We start from the raw sequence: 18,772 nt of genomic DNA, 5'->3' as shown, positions 1-18,772 counted from the left end.
CATGCACTACCTGCTTCACCACGCCTGTGATTCATGCACTACCTGCTTCACCACGCCTGTGATTCATGCATTACCTGCTTCACCACGCCTGTGATTCATGCATTACCTGCTTCACCATGCCGTCCCTCACTGGAGTTATTTTGTATGTCGAGATGAAAGAAAACGCATGAAGGTTATCTCGAGCTCAGCTGACATTGCAAACCAGAGGATGGTGTCGACTGCAACCTTCTAATTGAAGACACATTTGATGGCTTTTCACTTTTTCCCCGGTGCAAGAGGGACCTCTAGTGGCCAGAGGGGGGGGGGGGTTGTGAAGGATCCCAAAAAATGTCGAGCAAGAATCCACTCCAGCATCAAATCACAGCAGATTGAATGATAGTTATTTGTGTTTGTGCAGCAGCGTTATGAGCAGACGAAGGGAGGGAGACGTGAAGAAGCTGCAGACCCGTTTTCACCGACCGCTGATGTGTTTCCTCGTGTTCGTCTCAGCGTGAGCAGGAAGGTGAAATTATTGGTTCCAGATTTGTTCTGTAGTCGCTCAAACGTGAAGCCACCTCCATTAACGCCGATTCTTTACATAACACACACACACACACACACACACACTCCCTGTTTATTCTTTCGTGAAGACGTCAGGAGACACGTCGTACCTGTTTTTACTCATCATGAAATTATTTCCTCTATGGTAGAAAAACAAAAGTTACACAACCCCCCCCCCCCCCCCCCCTCCCAAAAAGCCCCCGCAGGTTAAACTGGGATAATGAAACACCTCCAGGATTGACTGCCTCGCTCTTAACAGACCTGACGACACTCACTAGCCTAATTACCCATAATGCAACAGTCTGCAGCCCATGTTTTAGCCCTAAAATATAATTTAACCACTGGAAAATATGCTTTCTCACTTTCCTGCCATGCCGGAAAATAAAATCCGTGTCACTATTATGACCGTGAAGTTCATGCCAGCTTAGCTTAGCCCAAACAGCGCGAAAAGCTAGCCTAGCTCTGGCTAGGCTAATGAATGCAATGAAATTCACCTTGGAAGGATACTGAAAACCTCTTTTGTGGGCTGGGAGATAAAGAAAACCTAATTTTCCATCTGAATCATCTTGATTTGATGATGATTTGGGGCTGAACGGTTCATTTCATGGGACTCCATGAGAATCCTGTTTTATGTCCCAGAAGTGAAGATAGTCAATCTATCCAATGGTGTGAGAGTGGATTTAGCAATTTACGAAAAACAGAGGGAACATGTTAAACCCAGTTGGACAGAAGATTCTGGTTCAGGACACGTGAGCCCGGGAGATAGCCGTCTGACTTTTTTTTAATGTCCTGCCGCTATCTTTCATCGTGCCGAGGAAGAGTATCCTGATCTAAAGAGCACGGACTCGATTTTACCCCCCAGTAGCTCCGTAAGATGTTTTAATGCTCAAAACAGAGAAACGTCAAAGAAAGACATCTGTCCTTCACTATCCAAATCTGACTTCAAACCTCCGACATTCCCCCCAGAATCCCTCACAGACCTCTTTCCTTATTGTTTTCTGTGGTGCCAAGAAAATAAAAGGATGTTTGAAAAAGAAGAGGTGAAGAGAGGAAAACTCAAAAACAACCCCTGCGCCACACAAAAGGCATTTCAGGTCTGAGGGGAAATAGATTGCAGATGTAGCTATAGGAGGAAATGTTTACAGCCTGGTGCACCTTGTTCGCCAAATTGGTGCCAGCAGCAGGGCCTCGCGTGTTGCTGGTGTTACGTTAACATTTAAACAGTGACATTAGCTTAAAAAAAAAAGTCTCCAAACGTAGCAGCAATCGGCCTGTCAACAACAAAGACACCAGATCTCGGTTATTTAAATTGGAAACAGAAACTTTTCCCACTTCATCCGTTGTTTAAGTGCTGTTTTTGTTGGCGCCACTGTCGCAAAATCAACTGGATCGCTTTCATTTTCCTTAAAGCCGTGCGACAACCGACAACACAGGACGCATTAGATGGTTGGCAGCGGAACGCCAAAACTACCGGACAGATTTCCATGAGACTTTTTGAAAGAATGAGGCAAAGAGACGATTACGTTTTGACGGCAGACAAAGAGGCACATCCAGGATTTTTATTCTCCTAATACACTTTTCCTAATTGCACAAAGACTACTGAAATGTTTGGATGAAGCTGTGTGGACTGGCCTTGCCAGCCGAGTTAGAGAAACATCTGTAGATGGCATGTGCTCTGCTTCCTAGTTAGCTAGGCTAGACACATCCAAAGCTGTTTAAGTCAATCCGTTGGTTTCTTGAAGACGTTTCACCTCTCGTCCAAGAGGCTTCTTCAGTTTTAGGACTAGAACTGACAAGAACTGAAGAAGCCTCTTGGATGAGATTTGAAATGTCTTCAAGAAACGTTCTTGAAGTCCAACGAATTTAAACAGCTTTAAATAACCATGCCCAGGATAACTGAGAACCTACACAGGCATCTTAGCAAGACGTGAACACTGGAAAGTAGAGGAAAGCTAGCCTAGCTGTCAGAATAAACAAAACGCAGCTCAGAAGTGCCCCTAAAAGTGACTTATTTACAGTTTTTAATGCTCATAAAGCATCAAGAGAAACAAATTTGGAACTTAAATCAGTTTTTTGCTTATTGATATCACTTTAATCCACTGGATGCCATTGACATCAATCGACATCAATTACGTTTCTCAATGGGCAGGGTTAGGGGACAGTCTAGAGGAGCTTGTCAGTGAAAATCCGGCTTCTAATCATGGAATTTATCGTCATGACGACTGATCCAGTTAAGGAACAGAGGATGTAGAATCAGAGAAAGAGGGAAAAGTTGCAGCATCACAAACTCTGAGAGAAGCATCTCTGGAACTCACAACACCGGAAAATGTCCGTAGCGTTAGAGAGTTACCCTTAAAGAAACTCTTAAACTATTAAAGCTGACAGAATACCTTTAAACCTTTTACAACACAAACAGCAACAAGACGGATTTATCTCAAACTTCAGAGACCTGAACTTCTTCTCTTTTCCAGAAGCCCTGGAGGTGAATGAGGTCGAATCTCTGCGATCTGTGATGTGAACCCAACAGTTAAGCTTTCACCTTCCTTTTCATAATTTATATCCGTGTTTTGTTTTTTTTTCAACTGGACGTTTCTTTCTGTGTCCCGTCATCGACATCACCGCTCCACGAATGAGATCATGAAAAATTAACGTTACAGCCCTCGGTTCCATCCATCCATCTGGTCATCCTGGAAATCTCCTTTACGGCGATTTATCAAAATTTTGCAAGAACACTGGCAGAATTGACAATCTAATAACAATGAGAAACGGCCACCATAATATCAGTCAGAAGGCCTTGCCAGTGTAAACACTCCATAGACTGGAAAGTATATTTCCCAACATAAAACACATCTGTCTTCCAGGCCGTTGATATCAGGATTCATACACCAGTAAAGGGAGGCTTTCCTTCCCAGCTGGCCGATGCTGGAACGACCTTGTCGCTGTGCTTCACCTGTGCGCTCGGCATTCTGGGAGGCAGAGGCCGCCGTCTGGGGCTCATCGCCTTCGCCACACACACACACACAGTTACCCTCCCGTCACCCCGTGAGCTGTAAAATAAGCTGCGTTCGCATGCCAACTAGGGGTCAACGGCGTGTCGACATCTCGTCACTGTCAAGCTATGAATCGCTCCCATGCAGCTCCGGGAGCAGCTGGGAACGTCTGCAGGCGTCCCCCACCCCCACCCCCACCCCCAAGAACCTCAAACCGTTTTCCTCGCAGCTCCACATGCAAAAACCGCAACATTTACCTTAAACTAAACCCAAGTCCAATCCCATAAACGCTCCTTAAAGGAGTGAAGACCAGCCAATAGACCTCAGTGAAGAATGAGAAGTCGAACCCTCTCAGATGTCGCTCGCATCAATCATCTCCTGAGCGCGGAGAACCGATCTCGTGTAAACAAAAGCGAGGCTTCGTGGCAGCGAGTCGTTAGCGACCTTAAAGGCCCCCCGAAAGAAACGGCCGCGTCTGAATTTGAAATCTAATCATCTGCTCCTCCGTTGTGATTCACTTTGGTGGAGCTTCGTCGTTCTCCTGATGAGGATGGGGACTTAAACCTTACTTGACCCCTAGGAGTCTCTGAGAACCCAGATCGCTTTTAAATGAGCTTGTTTTACACCTTCAATCCAGCCAATAAGCTAAAGGCGTTAGCTCGTTTCCCGTCTGAGATGGGTTCACATGTTCGAGTCCCTGAACTCAACACAGAAACAGTCCTGCTGATGTTACAGCAACAAACAACTGGATCCAACGCGTTTTAAGGGGTGTCCACTAAGGTGTGTGTCGTAGCAGCTGTGTGAAGGCGTGTTACGCTGGTTTTCTTTCACATTTTTAAAATAAATCACCTCCGTAGTCGTTGTTTTCCTCCAAAAAACTCCAAGAAATGTTTTCCTGGACCGACAGACGAAGAGTTTTCATAAACAGCATGAAGATTAGAGGAAGAAGAAGAAGGTGGAAGGAGTCCATGAAAATAACAACACACATACTGAGTCATGGCAGGAAAACATTTTCTTGTTTTTATTTTGTCTTTTGGACCTTTTGTGAAACATTTCTTCAACACATTAATCGAGGTAACTCCCACCAGATTGACTTGGACGGGAAGCGAGACCTCTCCAAGTCCGGTCGACTTGACTCAGACAGGATCCGCCATGACCTGGATAACCGAGACCAGAGAACCGAGTTCATCAATACTCAATTCATCATCCAGAGAACACAAAGAACTTGTACGAGGAGTCATTTCTGAGAAGACTCCCGGTATTCCAGGCTGCCTTTACGTTGGCGAAGTTGGGAATGAATAAACAACGGTTTAATATTCTCTCGAAGCAAAAACAAGAAAAAAGATTCAGAGAAATAAAGTTGTTTTTGCAAATGAACCCTTTGTTTGTTTCTCTAATGAAATGTTAAGATGTCTCTGCGGTCGTCGGACTAATTTTCTGAACATGCTCTGTGGAACTTTGGCTTCGGCGTCGAGCCTGAGCGCAGTCCTCGACGCGCTGCCAGGAGCACGGTTGTGTTTACGCCACAGATTCCAACACGCGTGATTGAAATGTTTCTTAACGGCGCAGCTTGGTATCGCTAGGTTCCTAGCACGTTAGCGTTAGCAGCCCCCGAATCCGAACGAGTCCTCTGACACCTAACCCTTGTGTGTGTTTACTCACGCCTCTCCTAAACATTTACACACCCATCCAAACAGTGTCAGGGGCGAAACCACATCATCCCATTCTGTTTTACATTAGTTTGCGGCCGAGCAGTTTGCCTCTTCCTCGGGGAGGGGAGGGAAAACGCACCAAAAACATTCATAGTAATCAATCTGATGAAGCCAAACAGCAGAATACAGAAAGGACACGGAGGTAAACAAGTCCCGACTCGGCCTGGTTGAAGTCTCATCCCCAGGAGGAGCGAATACGACATGACTCCGTGTTTCACTAACATTTTGTCTTTTCTTTTAAGCCCCGAAACGCAAACAGCGAACATGTTGGCATTTTGTTCTGGAAATGGACTCCAGCTCTCGTAAATGTTTAATGAGCACTCTCTATTCACGATACCTCCGCCTTTTCCAAACTTTTCTATAATCCAAATAAGCTGCCCACAGCTCATACTTGTGCCCCATAATCCATGTTTGCGCAAGCAAGTGCACAGACGTGCAAATACGAGTCTCCGTTTTAACAAGTCTCGGCTTTAAAGGGTTCTATCCCTGTGTTAAATATCTCTAATGTGTTTTCCCTGGCCGTGACGAGGCCGGGACGGAAATGTCGGATTCCTGCTGCACCTTAGAACGTCTGCGTCTCGCTCGAAGTGGAAACTGTTTATTTTGCGCAAACACGACCTGTTTCCAGCCGCCCCCGCACCTTATTAATCTCCGACTACACCTCAGCTCATTCAGGTCGGACTCTGTTAGGACTCGTCTGTCGAAGGACAAAGCATCGGAACGTTACATAAGAGCGCCTTCATGACCCATTAAACCGTTTTAAACCCTTACCGCCCCAACGGGTTTGTTTGGCGACCCAATCGGAAGGGTTTAAACAAACAAAACAAGGTGACCAATCTCCAACCATCCAAACAGGAAGGGTTAATTAACACACAGGGAAGGTTCACGAAGTTCAGTGTCTGGAAAGAGGAAAAAGATCCTGAACTAAACCCCTTCCATCAGAAAACGGACACAAAGGGAATGGAAAGAGTTTTTTTATGCTAAATAAGTCCATCTAGTTAATGACGTGTATAATCCGATGCATAAAACAGGTACAAGAGTTGGAAACCCGACACCGGAGTTTGCATCCTGCATCCATCCGCTCTCGGGATTAAAACTTTTGATTGAGGTTAGGAAAGAGGTTGTGGTTTTGCTCAATATTTATCCAACTAGCGCCAAAGGAATGTCTGTCCGTCCTTCGATTGTCTCCTCGACTGTTCGTCCGATGACTTCACACTTGCCATATGTGTTCCTGCAGCGCCAGGAAGGAGAAACGTCGAGTATCGAGATGTTTGGATGGGAAGCGAAGGCGCCCAAAAATAAGAACTTTAACCGAGACTACGTTACCGTAATCGCCCTGGTCCCCTAGTCCAACATGACTCGGTCATCATGTGTAGTGGAAAAGCACAGATTGCGCCCCCTGGTGTTTGCTAATGGTACTCAAACTTTGTTTGAACATTTACTTCAAGCTAAAAACGTGTCAATCATCAGTTTAATGAAAACCTCAATCTGTTCCTGACCCGACCGCAAAAAATGAGTCACGCTTCGAGTTTCTTTGGAAGTCAGAAATCAGCAGCTGCCTTTCCAACCAAAGCGAAGCAGATGAAACGTTTTAACGGTGAGTGTTTGGCCTTTATGTTCAAGATGAACACGATGTTGTTTTTATATCGGGTCAGAAACACGTTCTGGTAAACAATGAAGTTTACCAGAACGTGTCAGTAAATGACTCATTCCAGCATCTTCACACAAGATGAGTCGCCACCATTAGTCTGAGCTAATGCACAGTTTAGATGCTCTCTGAGGAACGAAAGCCCGGATTCTTCATTGGGGGGGTCTTTTTGGTGTAAACAACACGTTTGTTGTTTCTTCTGCAGACCAGCTGCTGTGGCTGAACAACAAACGGGAAACGTTCTCAGGTGGTGCTGCTCTGCTGACTGATGATTACGACGTCGGAATTACAGGAACTTGAGGAACATGTGATGCACATGTGTCAAAGAGAAGACAGAACGGGAGCAAACGCTGTTTATTCAGTCATTTATCATGGAGGCGGGTTCTTTGAAAGGCAGAACGGAAGAGCGCTGGTGATGCTGTGGTTTACAATCCCGGTTTTCGTTCCTGGAAGCTTTCCACAAACATCAAAAGATCAGAAGCTCCGGTTCCCAGAAGGTACGAGGGGGAGGAAGACGAGTCCGGGATCAAGGAGGCTTTTGGCGTCCCTTCATGGAGCTTCCTGCCTGAGGATACCAAAATAAAACGCAGGTGAAGATGGTAACAAATATTCAGCTTGTAAAAGACAGGAAATAAGAGAAGAACCTGGTCCAGTCAGGATGGATCTGGGACGTGAAGAGGTTTTACAAAGTAAAGCTGCGATGATGAAGAACATTTTAAGTAGATGTTAGAAATGATGGATCTGGTTCCAAAATCACACTTGGTGTTAAGATATACACCCTTTACATCACATGCGTCAAACTCAAGGCCCGGGGGCCAAATGTGGCCCTCCACATCATTTTATGTGGCCCGCAAGAGCATAAAAGGTCAGATTGTCTAAAAATAAATAGGTGTACTTTGTGTGCGTTGACCAAAACTACATTTCCCACAATGCAGTAATTCAGCCCATTTTAACTCTGATAAAAACGTTGTGAACAAAGTTAATGTCCTAACTTGTGTCTGATGTTATTTTTCTTTATTGATTGATAGTTTGATCCTTGATTGATGGAGTTCTGTGGGTTTAATAACCTGACAAATTAAAAATATAATGTTTGGGACTTGAATAAGTATGCTGATGTGTGGCCCTCGATGGAAACCAGTTTGACACCCTTGGTTTACATCGTCTTCACCAGAACCTGGTTTCATCTGAGTGCTAATGTTGGCTCTTGTTGGGAACTTTACCAAAATAAAAGCATGTTCCCTTTCCCTCTGCAGGTGCAGCCCGACGCTCCTGCCATTTGAACGCCACATCATGTCGTAACTTTAGTGATATTTTGATTGACTGTTGAAGCAAAACCACAGACTTTAAAATCTACAGTCCCTAATAGAGTCCTCTGGATGAAGGTGTGGGTTTGGGGTGACATCATCAACCTACAGGAGCGGCAGTTTGCAGAAAACAAACTGAACCGATCCCAGATCCAGATCTCTGCTCTGACTTCCAGCCCCTGTTGTTAACTTGGATCTCACTCCTCGTCTCTGTTTTCATCCAAAGACTATTGTTTTTATTGCTTCAGCCACCAGGACTGTTGAAGCCACAGTTCATGTAAACCACATCCAAACCGGAGACGTGTTTTATCATCGTAGTTTCCTGCGATCCCGATCCTCCTCCCTTTGTCAGCTCTGCAGAAAAAAAACATCATCTGCGCTCGATCAGGGTAATTATCCAAAGAGGTGAAGGGATGGAGCACAGAGGCGATTCCCCCCCCCTCCAGTTGGGATTAGTCAGAGAGGATCCGGGTGGTTGGGGAGGAAGTCATTCAAAAGGAGACCTGATGTGACTCCGGTACCGAGAAACCATCGCGGTCACTCAAGGCTTTGGTGTTTAAAGACGGGACGTGTTCCTCCTGATGATGTGAGAACGTTTAATGAGACCCCAAAGCGAGAACATTTGGGATTCTCCGGGAAGATGACGTGTCAGGGATTTGTGGACGCATCCTGGAGGAAGTTCTTCAGGGGACGTTTTGTTCGGTTTTGTTTCTCAAACCTCTTTTTTTAAAGCATTCACACAGAAAAACGTGATTAGACTGCAGTGAAGTGTTGGTTTTATGAACGTTTTGGCGGAACTGCAGGATCATGGGGGGGGGGGTTTGCATTCATTTGTGATCCAGAGATTCCCAAAGGTACAAGGTCCAAAATCAGAGCCAGCATCACCCTCGAAAGATGAACTAATGCAGCTTCATGTCAGCATGTTCCCTCATTAGAACATAAAGACATCACACGACCCTCCTCAAACCCGTTTGGTGTTGAGTTCAGCTCTTTTCAGATCATAAAACTGGACCAGATTCTTCCCTCTTGTCTTGTTTGCGTCCATTTGGCGGCGTTCTCCTCCCTGCTGGGATCTGGGAACGCACCGTCTCCTCCAACCGGAGCCAGAGCATCCGATTTGTCCTCATGCTGGACCGGTCGTCCTGGAAATATTATTGGTATTTATATCACCAATAGCTGCTTTAATGCTTCCCGCCACATCCAGTCGGGGTTGCGTCATCCTCCCTGGATACTCGGCGGTTAACCGATGATTGCGCGAAGCGTTTCGATAAACCTTGAAGACAAAAACAAAGGAGTCTTCGGTGTCCGTGAAGTCTTTAAATCCGTGCTCGTCTTTGCTCCAGAAATGACTTAATGTAGAAGGTTCAACGGGGTTCGGAAGATGACCCGAGAGAGTATTCCATTAGACGATGGAAAGGAAAGGAATCCACAAAGCTTTGGGTGTTTGATCTTTGTTTTCGTCCCAAGAGCAGAAAAAATGTTCAACATTGTCTGGTTTGAGGATTTAATGAATATTTTTGTTTGAATGTTTAGAATGTTACAGTTTTGGAGAAATATGAGTGGAATTATTCAGTGATTATTACCTTCTAGATGATCTTTATGTATGAGAATTTAATGGAAATCAGATGTTCTTCCTATTTTGATGTAACCTAGCTTTCAGTTTTGCCCTCGAGTCTGTCCTTGAGTCTTTGGACGTTTCTAAGGACTTTTCTAGAACAAGAAGGATTGGTATGGTTCAAATACAAACCCATCAACAGTGTTAATGAACTCTTAAAGATGAATATGTTAGTCTAACAGACCGGACCGGCTCAACCGGACCAAACTGTTCCCTTGGATCCCCTTCAGTTTGGCTCGTCTCGCCGCTCTAATCCTCGAACGAACTTGACACAGAGTCTCCTCTGGGACCCGTCAGCGATACGTAGATGAATCGTGATCCTCTGTCGTATATCTGCGATATTTCACTCCTGAGGTCCGAACGTCTCCCGCCCACATATTTCATTGCGTTGGGGCTCAGAGCTTCTCGGAGAGCTCGTGAGGCAGCTGGGCGATAAAACAAACTGCTACCTGGTTAAAGAGCTCCTCACACGTCGCGTTCGATTCCTCCAGCTGAGACTCCACGTCGGCCTCGGCGTCGGCATCCCATGATGCTTTACTGCTGGAAAGGCAAGAGTGGATGTGTTGTAAATTAATATCGCACTGGACCAAAGTGGAAAAGACGTTAAATGATGGGATTGGAATGTAGTTTTCTTAGTGGGGGGAGACTCTAGAACACTCTGATTCATCCGCTGGTGTGAATCTCAAATCTCACCTGTCAAGGCGTTCGGGGTCCTGCAGGTGAGACGGGGTGTCCCAAGTTTTGCCTGAACCGTCCGTCGGTTTCTCGGCCTTCTTTTCCAGCGTGCCGACGTGTCTCAGCAGAGCGTCCCTCTCCTCCATCAGGCAGACCTTGAACCTGAAGGATCAGAGAAGGTTTCATCATCATTGATTTATAATCAAATAATCAATCCCTATATATATTGACTGTTTGGTATGGGGGGTTTTTTTTTGGTCTGTTCTGTTTGTTGAGTTTGCTGAGGAAGTGAATGATCGTATTCCACGTCATGTTGATTTTCAGCCGTGTTTGATTCTTATTGGACGCCTGAGGCGAGTTAGAAAATTAAATTGTAGTTTTCCATTTTCTGAATTTGTTTAGAAGATTTTTTTTTCTCCTGTGATTTAGAAACAAGCAAAAAAAAAAGCTTTTATCACAGCATTTACGCTAGTCGTCATGGTTACACTGGTGTAATACTCGTTTTGGGCCACCAGAGGGGGATGTGTGCCACTGATCCCACTGCTTTCAGTGATTGATTGAATAAATTTAGGCCTGAAGCTTGATCGTGGATTGGTTAGAGTATAATAAGGCACTTATTCAAACCACAGAATATGCATTTTAAAATAATATAACTACTATAATTTTTGCCTTTCAGGGCTTCCGTACTTCAGGGACGTGTGAATTTGTCAATTGTTTATATTTTAATTGACATTTACTGTCACTTATTAAGATAATCTGACACTTCAGACATCTTTAAAGCCCAGAGGACATTTCTGAACATCTCTATCGGGTTAGGGTTAGAGGTCGTTGGGATGGGGTCAGAGTTCAGGTGGATACCGACCTCTTGACGCAACACATCCAGTAGCGCTGCTGCTGGCAGAGCCACTCAAACTGCTCCACCGTCTCCTGCAGCTTCCTCAGACCCGCCTCGTTCTCCCTCTGCAGCTCCTTCACCTCAAACACAACAGAAGAGCATTTCCTGTTCAAACAGGAAGTGATGCAGAACAAACAAACAAACGCTACATCCAAAACTCTCTCTCAGAAGAGGGTTGAGGGTTGTGTGTTGGGTCTGTATAGGAGGGAGTCTCTGAAGCCAAGTGTAAATTTAAAAAAAAATAATAATTCCGCCTGTGTGTAGGAATGTTTCCCTAATGCCCAGACTCGACAGGCATTAATAAAAACCCAACGCCAGAAAAACCTGAGTTACTGTGTTCTTCGGGTTAGTGGTAGTTCTTAAAATTTGGCCACAGTACATAAATTTTAACCTTTAGGTTTTATGTTTCATGAAATTAATTGTCGTGGATCCAGCAGCCGACTTGTTATTCATCGTTTCTAGGCGGCTCTCCGACGCGTTGACCCGGACTAGCCCGAGAGCGCTAATCCATTACTTCTGATTGGACGAGCTGGACGCCAGCTGACGCTGCTCTGCGTTATTTCTGGAGGAGTTGGCAGCAAATACTGTACATTTATTAAAAAGCCATTAAAAAGACATTATTTATCTGTTTAAACTCAGGAAGATTCAATGCGAGTCCAATAAAATGAAGGAGCCTGACATCTGCTGGACAAACGAGGAATTACAACCAGTCCAACTCTAAATATGAACTGTTTTTATTACACATTAATGCATCAGTTATTATAATATGATTCCAAAGGGTGCGTTCGTTTCTGTTGTCTTACCTCCTTCTGATGGACGGCGTTTGCGTCCCTCAGCTCCTCAGTCAGCTTCCTGTTGACGTTCTGCAGCTCCTGCAGCTCCGCCGTCTTCCTGTCGGCGACAAAAACAAGAAACTCCACTGATTTCCCCAACAGAGAAACCAGATTCATCTTCTAAATCCTGTGTCTTTATTCCAGAAACCAACCGGAGTCTTTCTACCTGTGCAGCTCCGCCCTCAGGCTCTCCTCTGCCACAGTCCTGTCATGGGCCTGGGCGTGCAGCTCGTCCACCAGGCCCTCCAGCTGCACCTCGGAGCTCTGCAGACTCTGCAGCTCCGAGCCGACTTCCTGCAGCAGCTCCCCGTCCCGGGAGCTGGCCTCCAGCAGGAGGACCACCCGCCGCTGCAGACAGGACACCAGGTCCTGCATGGGGTGGGGGGGCACATTGAGATGCTGACATCAACATCCACACAGGAAGTGAAGTAAGTGTGCAGAACGGCTCTCACGTTAACCTCACATGACTTTTTGTAAAAAGGATGGCAGACACACCTACACAGAACGTCGGGGGGGGGACAAGCCCCAACCTGACAATGGAATAAACCGTTCTGATGAGTCAGCATTTTCCTCTAATCACTGACAAGTACCATCATTTGTTCCTGCAGGGCAGTGATTAAAAGTCAGCCGCAAACATCTGATTTCTAAAGAAGTACGGAGATGAAATGGTATTTGTGAAACACGATGTGATCGATCAAAGCGATCAGGACTTCCTGTGTCACCTCCTTCTAGGTTCACCTGCTGTTGGTTGATCCTGAAGAGGAGTCCATCCCTCGTCCTCCTGAGCTCCAGGGTCAGCTGCTCCTGATGCTGGAGGCGAGAGGTCGCAACCTCCAGTTGGCTCTGCAGCCTCCTCTCCATCTCCCTGGACAACAGGAAGTCCCTGTCGAGCGCCGCTGAGGGCGGGAAGAGCAGAAACCCGACGTGAGGTCCGACACACCAACGCTGGTGGGTTTAACGAAGGGTTAATAGTTTGTTTTTACTGCTCACGGCGTGAAATAACCAGAACGCCGCCGACACGTCCGATACCAACGTCTGTCGGCCCAGTTTGATGAGAGAAAAGGATTCTGGGAAACCCACCAAATAATGAGGAGGAAATCTGAAACTAATGACTTATTGGTTCATATCTCAAAATAATGAGGCACCAGCGGTTTGAAACTATTATAAAGCTTCTCAAAACACAGACTTGTGTTTGAAACGCATGAATTAGAAGCTTCAGTACCGTCCACACCTTTATTTTTTAGTATCTTCTTGTGTTCACGTCTCACTACTCCTGGATCGAATAGTAAACCCAGTCTAGCTACTCATTTCCTCCAGTAAAAACCTTCTTGTGTAACCCCCCCCCCCCCACCTCAGAGGTCAAAGTCTCCTTTCGGGCCCTACCTTTGTCGTGAGCCAGGCGGGTGCATTTGGCCGTCAGGTACTGGATCTGACTGTAGTCCTCGTCCCGGTGAGCTCTGAAAAACCTCCTCATGCTCAGGTGAGTCTGCTCCTTCCTGCCCCTGGTGGTCCACTGGGGGCGATCAGACGCTGTGATTTCCTGTCCACGAGTCTCAAACAGGACGAGTTGGAGCGTTGATCCAATTGGCCGTCGTCACCGTGAGTGGGCGGGGCCAGCTGCTGCCAGTGTGTTCAGACCTGAGGAGGTTTGCTGCTGATTGGCTCGCCGCCCGGATTCATCACCACACTGGAACCCGTTTGTGGACAAACTAAAGGTCTGATTGTAGGTGTTAAAAATCACCCCTAAGGCCACGAGTGGTCCAGGAGGGAGTTTAACGTAGACGTGACGTCATGTCTGGCCTCAGGTGGTTTTATCAAACATATTTATACAAGAATGGATCCAAATCTGGATGTTTCAGTTTCATAATAATTGACTGATAGTTTTATTTTGTCATCCTGCTGAAAACTAACTAAAATAAATACCAGTGAAGTTGAGGCTTGTTCATCATCTCCACCCAGAAGAGGTGGCGTCTTGTTGCCTGTCAGCTGTTTGCCAGCAGGGGGCGATAATGTACCGATCAATCACATCTATCAATGCAGGATGTTGGGAGTTTTTATTGATCAATACTGTCAGTATGCGTGGACTTTTCTGTTTCTTGAAGTAATTTTTATTTTTTGGAGGTTCTCTGGTGTAAATATGACTTTTAAACTTTGGATTCAAGCAAGAGAGTAAAAGTAGAAGTAAAAGTGGCTCTTGATCAATTTCCAGAAACAAGGTGTGTAAAAAGTGTATAAAAAGTAAATTTAATCAATCTTAATTTTTTATAAATACTCTCTCTGAAGCCATTTTATTCCCTCTGGATTAGCAGATGAACATTTAAAGTCCTTTACTGTTATTTATCTGTGTGCCGGTGAGATCTGCTAGCAGCTACATTATAGGACGTTTTAACTTCATAATTATTCATATAAAATTGAAATAAATCAGGAGAATCTGGTCAGACATAAACAATTCAAGAGGAGAGGATGTTTAAAAATGGAGTTTATTAAAAAAAAAAGAAATCCAACATGCTGACCTTTGCCTCTTGAACACAAAAGGTTTAGATAGAAAATGTTGTCGGGACGGCGACACGAAGCGTCCGATGAAATAAATAAAAACAGAGCAGAACTCCTCACTTTGAACAGAAACCCATCCACACAGAGGAAACAGACCCCCCTCCCCCCCAGGACAGATCCACGTTCAGTTTGACTCGGTTACATCAGTAGTGTTTCATATTCAGGAATTCAGCTCAACGCGCTTAAAAGTAAAAAGCTGCCTTCGCCTTTGCCTGACCTACGACCTCTAGAGGAGTCACATGATTCTGGGTCTGTCAGGCGTTTCCATCGGTAGATTTATCCTCTCAAGAGTAGTTTGTTATGTCTCAGAAAAAAGTAACAAACTTTACAACCTTCAATTTTAACTTTATTTGTGGGCTGATGGAACAAAGATCCACTCTGTAAAAGGGTCTCCACCTATGCTAAGCTATGCTAATGCCGCCAAAATGATGATACCCCTTTAGTTAATTCATTGATTATTCAAGGAAATTAAATACTCATTATTTATTCACTTAAGAAATTGTAACAAACGACGATGGCATTACTGGGGGTTTTTTTTTTACATTTTGTAAACTACACAAATTTAATCATTAGTGCCTTAACACGCGGTTTTAAATAATGAACAATTATTCTGATGGTGGAAATTATTCTGTGGAATATTTAAAGTTCACTTTTCATTAAAAATGTGTTCACATCACGCAGCAGCTGAAGTCTTGCAATTAAAAAAAAAAACACTTTTTAATGTTCTAAAGGGAACATGTTTAAAATGAACCATTCATAAAGAATTTAAAAAACAGTTTTGACGACCCTGCGAGGAGCTGGCGTATCGACTGGGGTGTACCCCGCCTCTCGCCCGTAGACCCAAGAATGAGAAACGTCACCATGATGATTAAACCAAACTGAAAACCTTCCTGAAAGATTCTTATTTTTCGTGTAACAGGATTTGACACGTGAATGGGTGGCGACGACGGCCAACTACTTTTCACAGAAACACTCCGACCTTCGACACGTCTTTGCTTTCACAGGTTACGGCGGCGTTATATCGAAACTAAGCTAAGACTTCTACAAAAGAAAAAAACCAGGACGTCTCAAACGACCTTTTTTTTGCTCCTCGTGAGCGGAGAAACGCGAGCGTGTTCTGGAGGTTTTTCTGCTTCTTTACACTCGTGGATCTCAGGACAGAGGAAGGCCTCTTCAGCGAACAGATACGATCCTGCCTGGTTGGTCGGATTGAATCTACATTCAACTGGACAATCGTTTTCACAGTTTCACAGATGAAAACAATCTCACAAAGAAGTCAGAGCGGAACTAAAACAAGTCTGAGAGTCAACGTCTTCCGTCCCACTCGTCTCCTTCAACTTGTTGCAGGCAGTAAAAATAAAAAATTAAAATTAAAAAAAAGTATTGCACTGGTTTAGTGTGACTCAATGGATGGGCGGTCATCATATAAATAACAACAACAACAACCAAACAGTAATACCAGAAGTAGAATCATTGTAACGCTAATAAAAACAGTTCAGACTAACGCCCCCCCCCCTTCTTCACCACTGCTGCCAACTGAAGTCGTCGTTGGAGCCAAAGACCAGGAAGAAGCCCAGGATGGTCCCGAAGATGACTACGTTCCCCGTTAGCACGAGCGCACACGCCCCCCAGAAGATCTGTGGAGCCACACATCAATAATTCAGGTCAACAAATGTTACTGGCTGCTGCCAGGCTGCAGATCCAGGCCCCAAAAATCGGTTTTTAAGGTAATTTCTACTGAATTAAAGAAATGCAGGACAGTTTGCAGGTCCTAATCTTGACTCTTTGACTTACTATTCCAGCTCTGGCGAAGATGATTGGCAGGCCGAAGGCTGAAATGACGATGCCCGTCGTCAGGAAGATGGCCAGCTCTTTGCAGGCGTTGCTGGCCGAGTCTGTGTCGTCGACCATCCTCCGAGAGATGCAGTACGGGATGGGAGACAGGATGTAGAAGAAGAGGAGGAACAGAGGCCAGTACTTGCTGCACAGAGATGAAGAAAGGGAGATGAAGACCATTATGATGTGATGATACAGGATGAGATCATGTTTACTGTTTGCAAATGAAAATAAACCCGTGTCAACGTACTAAAACTAATCGGATGAGACGTTCTGTAGGAAATATACATTTAAAAGCCTCCACTAACAGGATTTTTTATTAGCACTGATCCAAAGTTTAAACACCATCAGCGTCAGCTTGAGGCCGTCCATCTTTGTTTACTGTCATCATGATCCTCTTCTTCAGCTGTTCTCTGCGTGACACAGCGGCCTGGTTCCAGGATTACTGCCCTCATCTGATTGGTTCGGGGGCTCAAACAAGCCACTGGGGGCTGTTCCAATTAGAGCTTTGTTTGTGGGATAAAGAACCACTTCTCAGCTAGCTAACTAGCGTCTTGTGATTAGCATCAGTGAGACTTCCAGACGTGTGCAGGTTGGTTTAAAGATGACTTACGATTAGTTACTACGTGTGTCTGTATTCTGGATCTTGGAAAACATTTCTTGGACTTGATCCTAGTTTATTTAAATCTGTTATTATTGATCATCTCACTTTGACAAATGTTCCATCAGCATTTCAAAAGTAAACATTCTGGATCCACAAAACCAGTCAAAATCACTTGGATCCAGATCAGAAAAGACGCCACACGTGTGTGTGTGTGTGTGTGTGTGTGTGTGTGTGTGTGTGTGTGTGTGTGTGTGTGTGTGTGTTGATGGTACTTACTCATACACGGGGAGAGCACATCCTAGCATGAGGAACATGAGGCCGATGGCCCCCCCAAAGGACAGGCTGATGAGAGCTGGGGGAGGGAGACAGAACAGGGCATCATCTCTGTGAATCTGATTCCCACACCCCCGCTGCAGCCCCCCCTTTTGCGGGCTGCAGCTATCATGTGATGAATCAGCTGGTTTCACGTGTGGAGCAGCTGCTTTAGCGATGCGATCCACGCACACACTGATCTGGCATCGATAGCGGCTGCGCGTTAAATCGATTGATCAGCGATTGAATGAACGAGCATCTCGGACTATAATGACTGGAGGCAGGTGCAGCTAGCTTTAGCATCACGCTGATTACTACGCTGTCCTACTGCTAATGAGGAAGCACATTCAACACATGATGTTATTTAGTTACAATTTGTCAGTTAGCTTCGGCTATCTTATACTAATTTGTACTAACTATGTATAGATTGTGTTTAGCCCAGCTAATGCAAGCTAACCGGCTAATACTAACGACTGAACTGGCCCTAAGTACCCCCGCACGTCACCGCTGGCTAGCTGGGCACGGCTAACCATCTGTCCTCGGCACATTCTGAGAGGGTTCCATGAATCGAATCGTGTTTTTAGTGTCCCTGCAAACAAAACGTGACGTGGAAAACCGTTACCTTTAATCCCAGCCATTTCTCCCGGACAAAAAGCTCGACACAGCCCCGGTGGTTGACAATAGTGCCCCCTACTCCGCTGCCGTGTCCGAGTCCGACCGAACCTCTGACGAGGCGTTCAGGCACTGTCGGAAAGTGTGGGATTTCTCATTGACGGGTCCCAAATCAGATCATTTTTAGAAGTGTTTTGAGCAACATTGTCTTAAAATATCAAGATTGCTGAACAGCCTTTAAAATTAGAAAAAAAAATAATATGAACTCTGGGTATAATTTCATACTGTCAGTAATTAATCATGAAGTGACTACGCATAATTATATAGATCATCTGAGAATTATTACAAAAACTGAGATCTATTTTAAACTTGTTGAAAATGTTTTTGTCAGATAGAGTGAGAATATTTGGGGTTTAAGTTTCCGTCAAGTCATTCCAAAAATTATCACCTAGTTGAGAAATCGGTGTTCGCCACCGTGAGATTTAATTGCATTTTCCTCCCACGATTTTATTGTGTTCCATGAAGGCGTCATCTGCTGCGTCACCGCTAATTGCTAAGCCTTAATGTTAGTAGTTTGTTTTTATATTAAAACGCATATTTTTTATTGAAAAAAAATTGTTTTGAATGTCTGTAACTCGCTGCG

The 18,772-nt window shown here is 44.9% G+C and overlaps 2 protein-coding genes and 2 long non-coding RNA genes across 6 annotated transcripts in view; 2 read left to right on the top strand and 2 right to left on the bottom strand.

Annotated features, from left to right (window-relative positions):
• LOC137602865 (uncharacterized) overlaps positions 1-12,490 on the top strand; it is a 145,756-nt gene extending 133,266 nt beyond the window's left edge. Inside the window, exon 3 of the long non-coding RNA XR_011037209.1 lies at positions 12,357-12,490. This is a non-coding gene — a long non-coding RNA (uncharacterized lncRNA). The remainder of the gene's footprint in view (positions 1-12,356) is intronic.
• On the bottom strand, positions 3,783-13,731 carry LOC137602861 (transmembrane and coiled-coil domain-containing protein 5B-like). 3 transcript variants are annotated; one of them, XM_068325937.1, is made up of 8 exons: positions 13,596-13,731; positions 12,951-13,108; positions 12,379-12,581; positions 12,183-12,270; positions 11,347-11,459; positions 10,503-10,646; positions 10,259-10,349; positions 3,783-4,687 (listed from the first exon to the last, which is right to left on the bottom strand). In XM_068325937.1, the coding sequence occupies exons 1-8, from the start codon at positions 13,684-13,686 to the stop codon at positions 4,667-4,669; spliced, it is 909 nt and encodes a 302-aa protein (XP_068182038.1). In that variant the 5' UTR covers positions 13,687-13,731; the 3' UTR covers positions 3,783-4,666. The 3 variants fall into 3 exon arrangements, with proteins under 3 accessions (XP_068182038.1, XP_068182037.1, XP_068182036.1); XM_068325936.1 differs by lacking the exon at positions 3,783-4,687 and adding an exon at positions 6,831-7,455 and having other exon boundaries at positions 10,259-10,346; XM_068325935.1 differs by lacking the exon at positions 3,783-4,687 and adding an exon at positions 6,836-7,455.
• On the top strand, positions 12,507-16,705 carry LOC137602864 (uncharacterized). The gene is made up of 5 exons (XR_011037208.1): positions 12,507-12,640; positions 12,945-13,160; positions 13,569-13,927; positions 16,308-16,492; positions 16,568-16,705. It is a non-coding gene; the product is annotated as an uncharacterized lncRNA (long non-coding RNA).
• Positions 14,675-18,272, bottom strand: leprotl1 (leptin receptor overlapping transcript like 1). The gene is made up of 4 exons (XM_068325938.1): positions 18,140-18,272; positions 17,482-17,557; positions 16,560-16,746; positions 14,675-16,402 (listed from the first exon to the last, which is right to left on the bottom strand). The coding sequence occupies exons 1-4, from the start codon at positions 18,153-18,155 to the stop codon at positions 16,286-16,288; spliced, it is 396 nt and encodes a 131-aa protein (XP_068182039.1). The 5' UTR covers positions 18,156-18,272; the 3' UTR covers positions 14,675-16,285.
• Between the last annotated feature and the right edge of the window lie 500 nt (positions 18,273-18,772).

This window comes from Antennarius striatus, chromosome 10 (assembly GCF_040054535.1).
Source record: "Antennarius striatus isolate MH-2024 chromosome 10, ASM4005453v1, whole genome shotgun sequence".
Lineage (NCBI taxonomy): Eukaryota > Metazoa > Chordata > Actinopteri > Lophiiformes > Antennariidae > Antennarius > Antennarius striatus.
The sequence above is the reverse complement of the archived record's forward strand: the minus strand, read 5'-3'. Positions and strand labels throughout refer to the sequence as shown.